Consider the following 18,809-nt stretch of genomic DNA (forward strand, 5'->3'; position numbering starts at 1 on the left):
CTGTCGGTAAGAAGTTCTGCCAACACAAGCATTTAAGCCATTGTGCCACCAGGAACTACTAGTATTCACACTATGGTTATATAAATAGCAACAAGGATTCAAAAATTGAAGAACAGACAATTTACACATGACACAGATTTTTAGGACACTATTACCTCCTCCACATACAGCATCACAGTCCTCCCAACCTGAATGTGTCCACATAAAAAGTGGTTCAGATACTTTTGAGCTCTGGTTCTCAGGGATGGGGTCCAAGGGAATAGTGTATTCATAGTGTAGCCCATAATTTTGATCTTGAAAAAGGAGCACCTGCAATATATAAAGAATTAAAAGCTGATTGCCAAGATGTCACAGAGAAAACTCTCACACACATAAAGGAAAGAAAGAAATTAGGAGAGGGCAGTACAGCTCTGGAAGAAAACACATACTTGACATGCATAACATCCCAGTTTCAATCATCAATATTTAGTGTTAAAAGGATTTCTGGGAGCACATCTTAAAAGACTGATGTCCCCAAGAGCTACCCTCAGAGGCAATAAACATGTCAGATGGATCTATGGTCTTAATCATAATAAGATAACTTAATCTGTAGAAAGGAAAATTGCTCGTGCTGCTCACCATTTGAATTTCAACAAAAGACATGTATGTGATATGTTCAATGTCTTGTATATTTATTTATTTATTTATTTATTTATTTACTTACTGTATTTGTATATTGCCTTGTATATAAAAGGAAAGGGCTAAGCATTCTCTGTATATGTAACAGTAGCACATGCAAGAGCTAATGTGAAATATAAACAGAAGTTCAACATCTTAAAAAGGCTACTTTTATATATAATTCCACATAAACCATAGTTAACTTTGTGTTTATTATAACAGCAATTGAGGAATGAAAGAGATCAAGTGATAATTCCTTAATTAGTTTTCTGGAAACCTGAGCATATTATTTATATTATGTGGGCACTCCAAAGCACTTAGTCATCCTACAGCAATGTAGAAAAATGCATTTATTTATTACATAAGAGTATAATAGATCTCTATTTATATGAATACAACCTCTTAGAATCATTAAATTGCACAACAATTTAAGACATCCAATAATTCTACTGCTTCAGTAGTGTATTTTATAAATATATTTGAATTGCAGAGGAAATTTAATTCATGAACAAACTCCTGCTACATCACAATCCAAAGTGTGGATCTGCACTTTGTGGTTCACAGCAATGTTCTTTTTAGTTAGACAAGTTTACCAAACTTCATTTTTCGTTGCTCAACTATCTCACGCTATTTTACTACTCATCTCTGTGTAGGGGACTGATTTCATTTAAATGGAGAGAAATACAGAGAGAAACTTTTGAAGTGGGAGCTTTATTTCAAATCAACACAATATATAAGCCATTCATTCATTACAGCATTGAGCCTATCTGAAACTGTGAAGAAAACATTTCACAAACCACACATCTCTGAACAAATTGTTTGCATTGCGCTACTAATTCTGAACACAGATTAGTTTGGCTTTTCATCGGCATATTTATTATAGTTTTTAGCTTAAAATAGTTTCAAATAATGATCCACAATACCATACCAATAAATGTAAAGGTGAGGTTGTTGGACCTTTAGCAGAGATCTTCTCCCACAGACCTCTCCTAACATATTGGACAGTGGTACCAGCAATGTTGAATGTTCCAGAATGTTCTATCTTCCAGTCACTATTAATAGACTGTTTGCCAGTATCTCGAAGAGCTGCAGATGCAATGGAAACAGTACAGAAGAAAATGGTTCATTTCCCCACATTTTGCTACTGTTCTATCTGATAGACACCTCAAGACTCACAGATAGGGCCTGTATTAAAAGTTATTTATGGTTCATAAACACAAACATTTATTTATTAAATTTATATTCCATCTTTCTATCCAAATGAAATTTGAAGTGGTAAAGCACGTATTTATTTATTGCATTTATATATCACTTTTCTCACCCCTGGGGGAACTCAAAGTGGTTCACAACATAATCAATCACAAAATGAGTATCTCACATGTATAAAACATCATATAGCACATCAAAAACATGACAATAGATTTGAACCATTAAAACTATAAAACTATAAAATTTATTTGCCCTCTTTTAGCCCATTAAGCATATAGAAACTGTTCATGAACCTTCACAGCCCCAGCTGACTCAGATGATGAGGAAATGTAGTCCTAAGTGTCATCAGCATACTAATGTCACCCTACCATGGATGATGAAAGATGGTTTCTATTAGAAAAGTTCTTAAGCTTCTATGACTAGGAAGATTAAGTATTTTGACCTGTCTATTTACTAGTTTTGGGAGGTAATCATTCAAGCTTCCAGTCATCAACCTAGACGTTTAACTCATACACTTTAACACCTGTGTCTGAAGAAGCTGCAGCTTACAAAATTAAGTTGTGATTTATAAGCCTGCAAATATATATTTTACATTTGCATATATTTCTCAACATGTCTAACTACAGGCAGTCTCTGAGTTACAACATCCGACTTGCAAATGACTCATAGTTAAGAATGGGGTGAGACAACAGGAAGTGAGAGAAATGTACCCCTCTCGGAAAGGAAAAAAAATTCTGAAAGAGTTATCATGGGGAATAGAAGTCTCAGCTGAAGTTTTATCATCAATCCTTGTTTCCACAACAAGCCAAATTTTTCAAAATTCAATTATCACAGGGACAGAATAGCGATGAAATCTTTTGAAGAAGGAGACAGACATCAAAACAAATTCCACAGTTAATCTTTTCAAATGCTATCCCAAGCTTTTATATAGATCGATAGATGGATAGATAGATAGAGAGAGAGAGAGAGAGAGAGAGATGACTGGAGTTACATTTTTAAAAATGTACCTGTTCCAACTTACAAACACATTCAACTTAAAAAAATGTACAGAACCTATCATGTTTGAAATTTGGGGACTGCCTTTTTCCCCCAGCGAACTCTCCCCTTCTAGGCCAGATCAATCTTCACAAGCATTTAATGAGGTCAAATTAGATAAGACAACAAGCAACTGAGGTGACATGTAGTTTTCAGGATTTTTAATTTCTCATGTGACTCTTTAGACTGTCTCAGACCCTTAAGCAGGAATTTGAAGTGCAATAGCTTTAAAGACATCTTTCGGATAAAGTTGTCTTAAACATTCTTTCTCACTAAAATTCCATGCTTGGCATCCATGATGTGAAAGTGCCTCAATCGCTCAGTCCTTGCCCAAGTTTCTTCATAAAGTTGTATGTTAATGTGAGTCATTCCTGGCAATCAACCGTTCTCCTATCCATATTTGTACTGTTTTGTTATGTTTCCATGGGAAACAATGGCAAGAGCACCATCAACTGGCAGCAATACAACTACTCTTTCCAACACTCATACATGCCACTAAGGCACAGGACAGTGAACAGTGCAAAATGCTCTAACATCCTTGCAACATTCAATAATGTTACAGTTCTGACAGCTGTATTTTTCTGTTGCAATATCTTCACATTTATAAATATTCTGTTTAACAGTTGAATAGAAGTGCATAGTTCTCCACCCAATGGGCAAGCATACAAAAACATACTTGATTTAGTGCTACAGTGTTTTTTATTGTCTTTAGTTGTCAAAGTGAAACTCAGACAGAATAATTTTCAACAATCAAATTATCAGTTTGAGATGTTGACCTTTAGAAAAAGCAAAACTGGCACATCTAATACTTCTAGGAAAGATTTCTCTTTGTCATAACTGCAACTTGCAGACACATAAGGAAAGCTTAAACCTATTAATACCCAAGTTGTAAATATGAATTTCCAAGGGCCACATGAATTTCCAATGGCCTTCTAGCAAATGCTATCTCAGAACTTCTGTATAGGCTGTCACTATGAACAACTCTCTTATTCCGTTTCAGTTTCAAGTGTTCATTTTTAAATTTATTTCGTATCAAAAGCATTGCATAAATTAGTATAAAATCGATAAAAATAGAAGGAGCACAGGTGGCTAAATATCTTTTGACCAAAAATAGGCAACAGCAATGGCATTGTCTGTGGCCTCCAACAATTCTTCCTCTGTACATGAGGCAAGGCATAGTGGACAAGCATACAGATGCAGAGTTGTCTGTTCTGCTCCACAGTCACATAAGATGTGGGATTCTTTTAGATATTTGTTCATAACACTTCCTTTAAAAACTCCCGATAATCTCTTACCGTAGGTCTATATATCTATGAAACAAAATGAAAAATAAGATTAAAACCTACTGCTTCTTAAGCATTGGTGCAAGGATCATCAGAGACTACATGATGAGATGAGAGAAAATTATGGTAAAAATAGGGTTGCTGCATGGAGAAAATGATAAAAGATCACACTGGTAGATTCAAGTTCTCTATGGGACTAGATGTCTTATTTTTACAGCTCACACAAAACATGGTCTCTTGGGGCCAAAGACTGTTTGCAGATCAATAATCAATAACTCTCTTCTCCAGATTATGAATTATTCTCCTGTAATTTGGTTTATATAAGAGAGCCCCAAAATAGCTCTGCTTCCCTTTTTTATTGACAATGGGATTGTACCCATAAGTACAGAAATGGAGGGGAGTGTGTGTTAAGAACTTCTTTAAACAAACTAATCAGTGTTTCTTGGGTTTCTCTTAAGAGCCAAGGATTGTCATGGTTGAGAAGGGTGAAAAATTTCCAAGCTTTTATTCTGTATTATCAAGAGTGAATAGGTAGACATAAGCAATCAAAATAACTACTCCACTATAGAACAAATGTTTCTTTATTTCTTGGACAAAGGAGCTAGGTTTGGGTAGTTAGATTGTCCACATAAGGTCAATAACTAGGAGCCTCTGGTGGAGCAATGGGTTAAACCCTTGTGCCAGCAGGACTGCTGACCAATTGATCAGTGGTTCAAATCTGGGGAGAGTGGGTTGAGCTCCCTCTGACAGCTCCAGCTCACCATCCAGGGACGTGAGAGAAGCCTTCCACAAGGATGGTAAAACATTAAACATCCAGGCAGCTCCTGAGCAATGCCCTTACAGATGGCCAATTCCCTCACACCAGAAGTGACTTGCAGTTTCTCAAGTCACTTCTGACTGACACACACACACACACACACACACACACAAAGGTCAATAACTGAAAAAGACCCAATCAAATGTAAAGAGAGGAATGCATAGTTAGTTTGTACCAAATGGGTCATCTAAATCAGAAAAAATTAAATGATTGCATCTTAAAGTTGTTTTAGGCAAATCATAATGAACTATTGCAATATTTCTCATCATGGAACAATGCTATTGAGAAGTCCTATTAGCATGCAGACCAGTTGAGCTACATAATATTGCATGGTCATGGATGTAACTATGGCAGAGATCTTGTTTTCATCACTTGTAGCACAGATCTTCTGTGTTGGAAATTAATTCTGTAGTTGAAGCTGAAGGCAGAAAGAAACTGTGATCAGTCTGCTAAGCACAGCAATCAAGATATGGATGGGATGAGCAGAAGAATTGCAGGGATACCACATTGCAGGGGAAGTGGCCAGAAGAGAGAAGAGCAGGTACCAGCATGTGCATTGAGAAGGAATAACTGCCAATAGACAAATCCTGCACAAAATATTTGGTTGGAGCTCTTTTTGTGTTGTTAATTGTGTATAGCAGTATTTCTTAAACTGTGCTCCACCAGGTGTTGTGGCCTTCAGCTCCCAGAAATCCCAGCCAGCTTACCAGCTGTTAGGAATTGTAGGAGTTGAAGTCAAAAACATCTGGAGGAGAAGAGTTTGAGAAACTGGTGTAGAGAGTAGCAGTGGTGGGGATGGAGAGACAGTGCTACAAACCTCATCCTCACCCTAGTTAAAGCTTAGAATGTGTTCCTCCCATTAAAGGATATTTCCCCAGCCCCTCTCCTCCTCACACTTCTAATTGGGCCACAACTTCCTTCCATGTCAGGCCTGCTGTTGTCATACTCTGCCAAATACATTCCCACACAACAAAGAAGCCAAAGTGTATTGACATAAACAGACACAGATGTGGAGTAATATGGTCCATATTTAAAATTTTCCTTTACAATAGTTACAGTTTAGTCATAGATGCTAACAGTGTCATTTCAGGAAAATGTGTTATATGAATTGAAACCTTTCTGTGACCTTTACTATGTGAAATACATCATGAAACATTTGGAGAATACACATTTGTTTTGAGAAGGGGTTGGGGGAAGTGAACATACTTTGTTTTTATTTACTCTAAAGAGAATATTATGTTTGCCATCTTCTCAAGAAGAAATCTGGATGTGCCAAAATGCTGCAAGACATTTTCTTAAGCGTTTAAAAACTAAAATTTTACCTAACCTTGCCTGCCTTACTGGGAAACTGATTTCCCATCAAGGAGCACCTATTTGCATCTGGTTAAATGACATACAGTTGTTCAAGGAATTAAAGAAAAAAATGAAAAATTGAAAAAAGAAATTTGGTACAATTTACCAAATTATGAAAATGTCTTCATATCAATCGACACAGCTTTGGTTACTTAACTCTTAAAATTCCGAGTCTGAATCCTGATATTAGTGCTAATTTTGTTTCTTACTTCTTTTTTTAAAAAACCTTTATCTGTAAACTGTCAAAATGTAATTAAAACATGTGTTCCCATGACAATATTGACATATGGAGGAATAAAAACATTTAAAAATAAAATAAACTTTATTTATATTTATGCAATAGACCCTAGCCACCATACACAAAATCAGAAGCAAATCCAGGAGCATAACTACTTAATTGTCATCTATTCACTGGTTTCCAGATATTGTTGGATTACAAATATCAAAAGATCTAGCCAGATAGTTTGGCCTTCTAGAAGTTGTAGTCCAACATCTAGGGAGTCAGATCAAGGTTCTACTATGTTTAGAGAGGAAAATGTGCTAAAGATGTGGTTATCTGATTAGATTTCTTTCTTTTTTACCGCTTTTGCTTGATATCTGTTAAATCTGTGACCTCCCTTAATAACACATTTAATATTAAGTTAACAACACATTATGTCTCCCAGTTTTTACAATTATAGACTGTGATTGTGTTTATTAACTTGAAAGAAAGCCCAATCAATTTCAAAGAGTCTTACACCCTGGTTAACGATCCAAAGGTTGTGACTGAAAAGAATTAAATGCCTGACTTTCTGTCTCCTCCTTTTGCCAACCTAGCTCCCACCATATATTTCCATAAGGCATAAGCAAATTTCAATTGCACATAACAAACCTTAAAACCCATTATTCTGGATATTTTCCAAAATATGTTTTCAGTTGCTGTCAATTGTGCCTATTTTGTCAGTGTTCTAAAATAAATTGGGAGCTTAGGCTTGGACTGCCAGTTTGTCTCTTCCAAAATTTAGCGGATCCTGTATTAGATTATAAGAGACAGCAAGTCCCACGGAGAATCTTTTGTTTCCATGTTTTACAAAACAATTTGAAAGCCGCATGAAAAGATCCTATAGAGTACAAACAATTTCATTACTTTTGCAACTTTTAAATCAATCACTACTAAGAACTTTCAAGAAACAAATACAATGTAATTCTTAGCAGAAACAAAATGTTAAGATTAAAATTGCACTAAGATTATCTGGAAATTTTTTGCCTGCTTTTTAAACAGTTAATCTTAAAAGTAACAATAGAAACTATAACAAAACAATAATATAACAGAAACAGGTTAAAAATGAAGATCTGACAGTAAAACAAAATCTTAGTATGCTCACAAATTAATAAAAATATACAGGAGAGAAACAATTAAATAACTTCAGTGACCTCACACAACTCTTGGGAGAACACTTGGGAGAACACTGGTGAAATCTATGTCCCAGACAGTATGTTAGATCTGACAACGAGCAAAGTCCAATTTTCCTTATACGGTCATATCAGAGACACAACATCTGGCTTTCTCCTGCTTATTTTTAATATTTAGATTCAGTCCAAATCACTTTAGACTGTGTGACCAAATTGGATCAATCTGATCTAATCCAGAGCTGGTACAAAACTAAACTGGCCTGGTTCATTTCTGAAGTTGGGATTTAGCCAACTAAGATTTGGCTGAAGGAAAAGGTCCTAACAGTTCATCAGCAAGGATAAAACTCTCATATCTGTTGCTCTGAGCTTGATAAGAGAAATCCAAGAAATAAGAATGTGAAGTTGAAATTGCACTTATCTTTTAACAACAGTATTTGCTGAAGAATCTCAGCAAGACTGAAACTACAGCAGGCAGTGCATTTAATATGGAGATTTGGGGTTTCTGGAGATGGTTCCCTGAGTGGTTTTCATGTCATATGTTCTGATGAATCTAAGTCTACCTTGACCTGTTTCATATCTTATGAACTAGATGTGTACACTATCCAGTAACTGACATTTTGGACTCCATAAGTTCAGTTATGAGTGATACCCATACACTTCAGCATGGACTTTATTAGGAGTTGGCAGCCCAACTTGCTTTGTGAAGCCCACTTAAGTGCCAACAAAACAGTTTCCTACAGAAGCCTTGCACTTCACCATCCCTAAACCCCAGGTACAGTGAGCAAACATCAGGGATTGTGGAATAACAATCTAAAATCAAGGTACAAATCTAAACTGAAAAAGATAAACCATGGAAGTCAATTGAAATTTATTTCCAACAATTACACAACATCTGAAAAAAAATATGTTAGCAAACCAAATGTTTCTAAATAAAAGTCTCCCCCACCCAACATCATGTTCAGTCTAAGTCAGTAGTTCTCAACCTGTGGGTCCCCAGATATTTTGGCCTTCAACTCCCAGAAATCCTAATAGCTGGCATACTGGCTGGGATTTCTGGAAGTTGTAGGACAAAACACCTGGGGACCCACAGGCTGAGAACCACTGGTCTAAGTTATTGGAGAAGCAGAAATGAGAGACCTATGGTAGTTCCAGAGAGGACTTTAATTTAGGTCTTATCAGGTTTTTAAACCCGATTGGGCCCACATTACAGTCCACATACACCCCAGAAAGCTCTTGTGTCCAGATGCCCTGCCAGAAACCACAGAAAACCCCCAGAAAAGCCTTACCCAGCTGGCATTTCCCTGTTGATGACCCTCTCCTGGTGCGTATAAATGATGTGCCAGGAGAAAGGGGCGGTGCAATTCCCCCCTTTCCCCTGGCGTCTACTGATGTCACCCTTCATTCCTGGACTATACAGTACATCTTGCCTTATTGCCTAGATTAAGATATTGGAGCAGACTACTGTTGCTGTATAGTGGTTTATCCCATTTCACTTCCTACTTGCAGCAAAGGCAAATACTAATTCTGGGATTCTGCACCATCTCAAAGGGGTCTGCAACAGTGCTCTGCCTTCTCTCTGGTGACTCACACTGCCTTTCCTCCATCCAATACTTAAGGAACAACAACATTTAAGGGCAATTTGGGATAGGGAAAGAAAATACATTTTGCTAAACATACAGACTAAATTACAGAAGAATTAACAAAACAGAGGACACTACACTATTCAGTGTAACCAAAGGATTAAAAAAAACACTAAGCAAAGAATAATGACGGTCAACAATTATCCACTACAAACATTAAACTCCGTCATGATCTGAACAAAGGGGCACCAAGAGAAAATATCTGATTATATAGCTTTAAGGACTTTACATAACCCAGATCTATAAACAATGTGACTAGTTAGTTAATAATTGCCCAAACTACACAATTAAGTGGTCAATCTGCAATGCCTAGTTTGCTTTATCTGCCTCTCCTCACTTCCCTGCCATCTCCTTATATGGCCAGGTTAGAAATATAGGATCTGCCCCCCCCCCCACTACGTTTGACAGCTGAGTTTCTGGACCAGACTAAAACCTGAAGCCTGTGCACAAGTTAACACAATACCACCTTGTCATTTGGCCATCTGATGGGCAGCCAAAACCAAAACTGGAATAAACAAACAAACAAATAGTATTTTTTGGTTGATTTTCCTAGTTTAGGGAGTGTTTTGATCCCAAGAGCAATAGCTTAATGCTTAAATGTTTCCCAAGACTGGTGAAAAGATATTCCTATTACTTTTCCCAAAGTGATGTTGACAGGATCTCAAAGGGAGCTCTGGGATGTCCCAGGGTCACAAAACTGTAACCAGAGGGCCACAGTTTGCTAACTCCGATATATAAACTCTTTACCCCAATTAAAAGAAGTAAAAGTAGTAAAACTATCAAGTAATTCCAAAATGATAACTGAACTGTAACATATTCCAAAATCTGCTTCTGAGCTATTGAGAATAAAATGAAAGTTTATTGGCTGCCTCTCTGCCAATTTATATATTTATTTTGTCAATTAATTTAATTTAATTTAATTTAATTTAATTAATTTAATTTGTAAATTAAAATTATGGTGAAGATACAACTTACCTAAGTAGCTGTGAGCTGGTTTTTCTTCCACTACTTTGATTCTTCTTGCTCCTGCAGGTATCACCAATGCTTCTACATAACCTAATTATAAAGGAAAATATTCCACATGTGCATGACTGACAAACACAGGATATTCTAAAAATAGAATAATGATGAGGTACATGTTAAATTCGTATGCACTTGTTAATGAAGTCTTGAAATACTTGACCCTGAATGGCTAACCATCTTTGAACTGACATTCTGGAATCTAGTATCCTGTTTTAATTGTGTGCTTGGTAATAATACTTACTTAAAGGACAACTGCTGCTGTGGGATGCCCTCTCCTTGGTGGCCCTATTGGCACAGATATTGGGTGTCAATATAAAGTCGAAAGTTAGCTTTTTATTCAGGTCTTCAAGTCTAATTGATTTTATCAAGGCTGTGCATGTGCTATAGTTTCACTATTTTAAATTGTTTAATCTGTTTTAAATTATCTAGTTTTTTTAAAAATATATAGTTTGCTATATTTTAATTTTTAAAATTATTGCTGTTCATTGTTCCAATTTGATTTTATTGTAATCTGCACCAAGATTTCTAATACAGGCTAGATATTCATGTTGTAATAAAAAAAATTAAAGTGGAATCACCTAAAAGTATCATACTAAAACTTACTACTTGAATTAGTTAAATGACTTGGTACAAAAGCTAGTTTAATGGAGGATGAAAGGAAGAAAAATCTTCATTTATTATTCATTTTAACAATGAATCTGCACTCACAAAAAGGTTTGTTTTTAATTGTGAAAAAATAGAAGGAAAATCTGAACTGCAGCTCTTCCTTAATCCAGTTTTTATCCAGCTTTCCCCAAATTAGTAGTTACAAGTAGAATTCTGAAGTCCCCATCCAACACTTGACCACTACCCACTCAGGAAGACCTTTCATTATGACATAATTATAGCCGCGACAACATCCTATAGTGTCTGGGCATGTGTAGTTTTGGGGTCATTTGAGCTCTCTGAGTGAAGACTCAAAGGAGCCTTCCTTAAATTGAAAATCCCAGGATTCTATAGGACAGTTTTTCTCAAACTGTGTTCTTATAGGTGTTTTGGACTTCAGCTTCCAAAAATTCCAGCCAGCTTGCCAGCTGTCAAAAATTGTGAGAGCTGAAGTCCAAGACACCTGGAGGAAAACAATCTGAGAAACTTTGCTATAAGATGTTGCCATGGCAGTTAAAGGGGAATCATAGTGTTATAAGAGTGCAGTGTGAAAGGTTGCTGGCATTACTCATTTTAAGCTAGGGATCCCTTTTTACAAGTGCTGGACAGAAAGTTAAGGAGAACTGCTGGAATTGTACATCTAGGCAGCTGCTTGAACAGGAACCTGTGCCAGCTCTGCTACGAGCTAAGAACATGATATATAGTTGTGCCTAATTACCCATCCAAACATCCAATGCAAGATGGACTGAAATGCATATGTCCCTCTGCTCTATTCCTAAGAGAACAAACTCTTGATTTAGGGCAGGGGTGTCAAACTAATTTTCACCAAGGGTCACACTAGCCTTATGGTTGCATTCCATTTGTAACTGTAAGACTGTATAATGCAACTTCATCGCTCTGGCAATGAAAGCCTAACAAGCCAATGATGGCTAGGACAGATTAAGGGGTAGCTGTAGTGCAGCAGGTTAAACAACTGAGCTGTGGAACTTGCTGACCAAAAGGTTGGTGGTTCTAATCTGTGGAGTAGGGTGAACTCCTGTTGTTAGCCCCAACTTCTGCCAACATAGCAGTTTGAAAACATGCAAATATGATATCAATAGGTACCGCTCTGGCAGGAAGGTAACGGTGCTCCATACAGTCATGCCAGCCACACAATCTAGGAGATGTCTATGGACATCTCCTAGATTTGGCTTAGAAATGGAGATGAGTACCACCCCTGAATTGGACTCGACTAGACGTAATGTCAAGAGGAAACCTTTACCTTTACTTAGGCCAGATTCAGCCTGTGGGTATTACATTTCACACATGTGAACTAGACTCTTGATCCTGGTCAAAGACCGTAATAAATCATTGATTGATTGATTGACTCTTGATCTGGGGAAAATAATAGGTATTTCAAATATCTGGAGTAATCATCACATGAGATGGAGGCTACCTAATAATCTAGTTTAAGGAAGTGGGGAGCTTCAACAACTTACACTATTTTATCTAAAACCATTCTTCCTCCTGGACCTCCTACTATCCATTATAATTTGGCAGGCTGCGGGCAATATTATCATTTTTTTTCTCAGCAAAGTGCAAAGCCATAGATATTACTGGTAGAAAACTAGGACATGATTCAACTCAGTCCTGTGCACATTCTCAGCTTCTCTCCCTATCCCCACAACTACGTGAAACAACACCTTAGTTTTTGTCTTAAATGAAACCATCAACTCCCCTACTGCTTGTATTTGGAAATTATAAATTTTTAACACTTCCTCATTAGTTTCCTCCACACTAGTTATAAAATAATTTGCTCACATTGCACATGCAAACTTCATAAATGTCAAACTCAAGGCAGAAGTAAAAAGGAAGAGCAAAAGAAAACAAGTTCTATTTTACATCTCTTTTGTGTCTCTTTGATCAAAACAGCTGAAGGCTGATAATTTATAATGTGCTTCTGATTTGTACTAAACATTTTTCGCCACAGTATGGTTTCAGTTGCACATAGTATATATCTAATTTGTGTAACATCTAAGGAATATGCTATTCCCTATGCTAAATGTAATATTTTATTCTAACCAAACAAGTAGTGTATCCTGCAAATTTAAATAAGAAACATCCATTTATCACTGATCTCATTCACAAATTTCACACTCCTTTCTTAGGCCGATTCCCATATTTGTATTTCTTCCAAGAACAGGCTACACACACCCAGTGTGTCAATGAGATAACATAAATGCCATGTGCATTTGGTATGGAGAATGTAAGGATATAAGAAGAGCTCTGCTGGATCAAGCTAACATTCCTATATCAACAAAAGATTTGAGAGATAGACTTCTTATGTTTACTTTGCTCCAGAGTGGACTGGGGGCAAGGAAACGGGACTCCCAGGTTTCCTTCCTGACTCATCAAAATGACTTGGCAAATTCTGAGCAGCCATATCCAAAATAAACAAATATATAGGCATGTGTGTTCTATGTATATACAGTGGTCTACAGTTAAATGAATGTAACAGAGTGAGACATGCCTTCAAACATTTCTTTAGGCAGAAACCACAAGCAGTGACACAGATTCAATAAAAACAAATAGTGCTTTATCATTAAGACCACAGATAAGCACTGTGGTTGCAAATGTCCATAGAGTTATCCATGCATAATGCCTGAAGAAATGAATGGGATTTGTATCTCTGGAACCATGTATATTTTGTAGCCAAAATATTTTATAGGCCTTTTAAGTTCATTCCATAGATAGATAGATAGATAGATAGATAGATAGATAGATAGATATAATATATATGGACCTGCTCAACAAACTATTTTAAATTGGGGGGGGGGAGGGGGAGGGAAGGCTTTTTAAGCACTATTATTACTGTGCTAAAACAGACCCCATAAGCCAGAATATTCAAATGCAGTCCTTTTTGTGCAGGTAAATGACCTTGCTGGATAATGACTACCATGCTTAATAGGGGATCTACTCTGGAAAGCATTTCTGCTGTGACTTGTATTTCACTCATAACAGGGAAATATTTCCCTGCATTATTTTATGTAAGCACAGCAATGTAACTCTAAATATTTCAATATGTTTGCTTACAGATATTTCATTTTGACTTCTAGACTTTCAGACTCTTTTCCTTTTCTCTTTCTTTGTCCTAGTTTATCTCCATCTTAAAACAGCCACATCCAAAGTCCAAAAAACCTGCCTCTAATTTTCTAGTCTGTAACACTGTTTGATTTACCATAGATTCTAATGCTTATTTTTACTTTTATAAAAACCTTCTGCTTCTGATTAAACTATACTAGACAACTTACTTTGAAGCCTGAAATTTAATAATTCTGGAGAAGCTTAAATTGCAACGTCATAAATGTTTTCCTCTTTGTTGCAAAATGTAGTAAGCATGTTGCTTACTTGTAACTGTGGTTCTTTGAATGGTCATCTGTGCCCTCAAAAAAGTGGTCTTTGCACTTGCACAGAAACAATGATCAGAAAGTTCTAGAGCTGAGTAGCTTGGCAGGAACCAGAGGTGAGGTAGGGTTGTGTATATCCATAGATGATCACTCAAAAAACTAGTTACAGAAGAGAAATCTGTTTTTCTTCTTCATGGTCTCTGTGCTTCACACAACAGGCTTATTCTTAAAGGTGTGCTAGGTCACTACAAAATAGCAGACAACATGACACATACAATAGTAGTCTCAGCCCTGGTTCTGGAAACTAAGCAATAGTGCCAAATAAAGGTTGGTGTCTGAGACCATGTAGCTACCTTGAAACCATTTTGCAGAGAAATATCATGAAGTAGGGCAGCAGCAGTAGCCATTGCTCTAGCAGGATGCCCCTTCTTTGCAAGCTTATAGGCCAATGTGGTGGTCTCTGCTACACAATTAGAGACGCATTAAGTGGAAACATGGGGATCCTTTCTAAGGACAGAGTGACAGATAAATACATGTATTTATTCAAATCTAATGTGCACCTCAATTTTCAAAACCCTGAAACCAAAAACAAAAGGATTTGCTGGTGAAAAAAGGTAAAGGTAAAGGTAGTCCCCTGACATTAAGTCCAGTCATGTCTGAATGTAATGCAAAAACGGCCCTCTTCATAATTTGACCAAAAGGGTGCACATTGGAGTGGCTGCTGGCCTATAATTCCTTTTATTAAAAACAAAAGTGTTAGAACACCAAAGCTTTCAGCAAATTGAAAATAAAACCTTAGGGTGCATTTATGCTGTATAAGGAATCCACTTTAACTGCCCTGGCTCAATACTATAGGATCATGGGGGCTGCCAAAGAATGCTGATGCCTCACTGAACTACAAATCCCAGGATCCCATTGCTTTGAGACATAGCAATTAAATTCAAGATGACATCCTTCAAATAAAAGCTCCATGTCCTCCTGAAGTAGCCTCCACTTTTGCTTTTGTGCAGCACTAAGATATTACACAAATCTAATGTGCACCCTAATTTTGGGAAAGTAATTTAGCCAAAAAAAGGTGAGCATTAGATTTGAGTAAATACAGTAATCTTAAAGAATGATGAAAAAATGCTTTGCATTAAATGTAGAAAGCAAGTCTTCAACAAAGAGCCAAAGATCAGAGAACCCTCCCGGGATTCTGAAGAAAGTTTCTGGTCAAAATAATGCGAACAATGTTTTAATTCATGTGGAAATGTGAAACAACTTTTGGTAAAAAGGTTATATCAGGTTTTATGGAAACAGGAATGGTTCATCAAAATGTGGAACAGGCAGTTTGTTTGCCCTTATTACTCAAGATTAAGAGTCGGCAAGTACTCACTGATGGAAGCCGGATGTCGAAAAAGCTTTGAAAACAATTGGGGCAGAAATAAAGATAGCATGCAAGGTAACTGAATGGTTGAAACTGAAAACAAGTAAACCATTCCCTTGAGAAACCTCCCTTGAGAAACAATTTTGCAGCTGCTGAAGAGGTAAGTTGATACCCTATAATCACAGAAAAGTAGATCTCTAAAGAACTGAAGGGAAACACTTCCAAAGGTGGAGAAGGAAATGCAAAATTACAAAGTTTCTGACAGAAATTATGATGACACAATGAGTCTTTGCAAATGTTCAAAAATGTCATCACTTACAATCATGAGACTTGTGATGCTGTGAGTATATTGTGTTATGGAAATAAGCATCTTTCTAATCTATTGTGGCTAACTACACCCCAAGACACAGGAATTGCAGAATAGATTGTAGAGTGACTATCTTGAATTTGTGGGGCAAATGTTGCAGTAAATAACCCTCCCAATGATCAAGGACTCAGACCGCTATTTCTCTTTAAAACTGTGAAGTAGCTGGAGAAATAATAAAATGAGTCTGAAACTTTTTCTACAGCACCTTGTCCAGTAAGGTGGCAATCTCTTCTCTGAGAACTCAGGGAGGAGGGCTAGGGAAAAAAACACCAATGGGGCATGTTGAAAATTCTACACTGATTCAGGTGTTCAACTATTAAATGTCAAATTCGTGATAACTGCAAATATTGAATCAAAATACCATATGTTTAATAATTTCTCTGTGGATATAGGATTTTCTTTCTTTCCTTTTGTTACGGTTCTAATGTCAGTAAATTGCTAATCCAGACAAATATTTATGTTCAAGTACAGCAAATAAACCCAGGTATTATGTATCAAAAAGTATGCTCTGAGGTTTACTAAATACTTGTTCCCATCTGTTCCTAATCACACTTATCTCAGCCATAACATCTCTGAGACTAAAAGTACAGTGCTTTTCCTTATAACCATTACACATTATGAATGTTATGCTATCATTTAATCAACATAAGAGATAGGAGATTATTAAACAATATAACTGTTGCACAAAATACTCATGGCATTAACATACTTTGCAAGCACATTAATGCAATTAAAATGGGATTTACCTGCTCCTCGGGTATGATTAAAATCTCCTTTAACAACTCTACATGATTTTCCATCTCCATTGCAGACACCACAGTGATCTTCCCATGTCAAAGACCCCAATATGCCATCACATCCAAACTTCTGAAGTCAAAAGGAAACAGCACATTCTTATGAAAGCTCTACTATATATTTTAATCCATCTTGCAATGAAACAGATTATTATTACAGTAACTTGGTCTCTGAGGGAAATCAGCACCAGGTGTTGTTCATGAGAAAGCAGAATGAACTGTGGAGGTAGTTACCTGTGCTACTTTTAGTAAAGTGGTATTTATTTATTCATTCATTTAACATATACCACTTCCTTTGCCTGAAACAGAACCCAAGGAATGGTGGCCAGCAAATCCATATCCCACCCCCAGTACTTTTGGACCTTCTTAGTATAAATTTTGCAGGCAAAGTACACCTGGATAACTTTTCTTCAACATACTACGTAATTTTATTAGCATGTCATCATTCATGTTGCTCATCATTGAAGTTCATGGTATTCCCTTATTTGGGGCTATTTCAATGTTGATATCTGAAAATATGTGGAATTAAATATATGCTCATTCTTTCCTAAAGGCTGAGTTTCACCATATTCTCCTTCTGGAATGTAACTCTCTTCATATCTTATCCCTTCCTCCAGTACAGCTATAAACCTGCAGTACCAATATCTTAACATTTACTTTCAGTATCGACTTCATCAGACAGCCCCACGTGTTTAGAAATCACTGACACAGTTATTTCTTCGTGCATTTCAAGGCAGGAGTGCTACTAAGTGGAATGCTTTTAAGAGACTGTCTGCACCACTTGTTTTGAACATGATATACCACTTAACATACTAGAAACAGCTGGTTCAGCACACACTTTATCCTTGTCTCCTGGGGAAATGCAGTGATGCATTACTATTCTTCCTGTCAAGTAAATTGCGTGAAATGACACAGAGCAATGTAATAATTACTTCCTTCAGATGTAGTATCTTATCTTGAATAAATTTATTCAGAAGAAGTACAAAATTAAATACAATGGACAAGCTCTGCTGCTGAGAGAGAGGGAAAGAACATTCCAAAATATATATTAAAAAAATTGTTTCTTAAGTCTCAAGAATTCCTGACAAGGAGAACCTTGAATGAAACTTTGCAAATTGGGACTTGCTCTGTATGCTCCATGCATAAAATACTGAAAATGTTGTACTTGGTGGCCTACTCTGAACTAAATTCACATGTGGTTATTTGTGTGGAAATATTTTACACAGAAAACAACATTTTTGCACAGATAAGCTTGCAAATTTTCTGCAGAATAAATGCTGTATCTAAAGATTAAAAAGAGAAAGGTTCATTTATATACTTCCGTTTAAGTCTAGAAATTATAATCAAAGACCAACCCAAAAATCTTGGGTCAACTTAATAGTGGGTCAATCAATGTGAATACTTAACTCTTAATGCTTATCAATAATGGAACCATCCCCTTCTCTGAGCAGAGTGGTGAAAGGTTTAGTCTGCACTTGGAAAACCTAAAAAAAATGATCCCCTCAACTCTCTCTATGATGTTGCTGCTTCTGGCTGTTGGAAGACCTTGGTGGAAAATGGCGACAGTGGTTGGGGCAGCTGGCTGGCCCCCTGAGTCGGCATTGGTGCTTTCCCCTCTCCAAAGAATGACCTTCAACTTATCCATGGGCCATATCAAAATCCATAATTTCTACACAAAAAGAGCAACAAACCTACCTTCAACTTATCTGTGAGTTCAACCTATACATAGGTATATATGATAATTACTACATGATTCAGAATTAAGCATACTTTAAATGAAAGTGAGAATTAAATTACTTCTGCATTATGACCAATACAAGGAAGAAAAGTATGGCCTAGTTC

At 36.6% G+C, this 18,809-nt stretch overlaps 1 protein-coding gene across 5 annotated transcripts in view; it reads right to left on the reverse strand.

The window, feature by feature from the left end:
• ADAMTS19 (ADAM metallopeptidase with thrombospondin type 1 motif 19) overlaps positions 1 to 18,809 on the reverse strand; it is a 115,561-nt gene that overhangs the window by 19,265 nt on the left and 77,487 nt on the right. For all 5 annotated transcript variants that reach the window (XM_060762004.2, XM_060762003.2, XM_060762005.2 and 2 more), the window contains 4 exons: positions 16,920 to 17,040; positions 10,362 to 10,442; positions 1,586 to 1,743; positions 156 to 309 (listed from right to left, as the gene is read on the reverse strand). In XM_060762004.2, coding sequence (XP_060617987.2) covers positions 156 to 309; positions 1,586 to 1,743; positions 10,362 to 10,442; positions 16,920 to 17,040 — 514 coding nt within the window. The remainder of the gene's footprint in view (positions 1 to 155; positions 310 to 1,585; positions 1,744 to 10,361; positions 10,443 to 16,919; positions 17,041 to 18,809) is intronic.

Source organism: Anolis sagrei, chromosome 2 (genome assembly GCF_037176765.1).
Source record: "Anolis sagrei isolate rAnoSag1 chromosome 2, rAnoSag1.mat, whole genome shotgun sequence".
Taxonomy (NCBI): Eukaryota; Metazoa; Chordata; class Lepidosauria; order Squamata; family Dactyloidae; genus Anolis; species Anolis sagrei.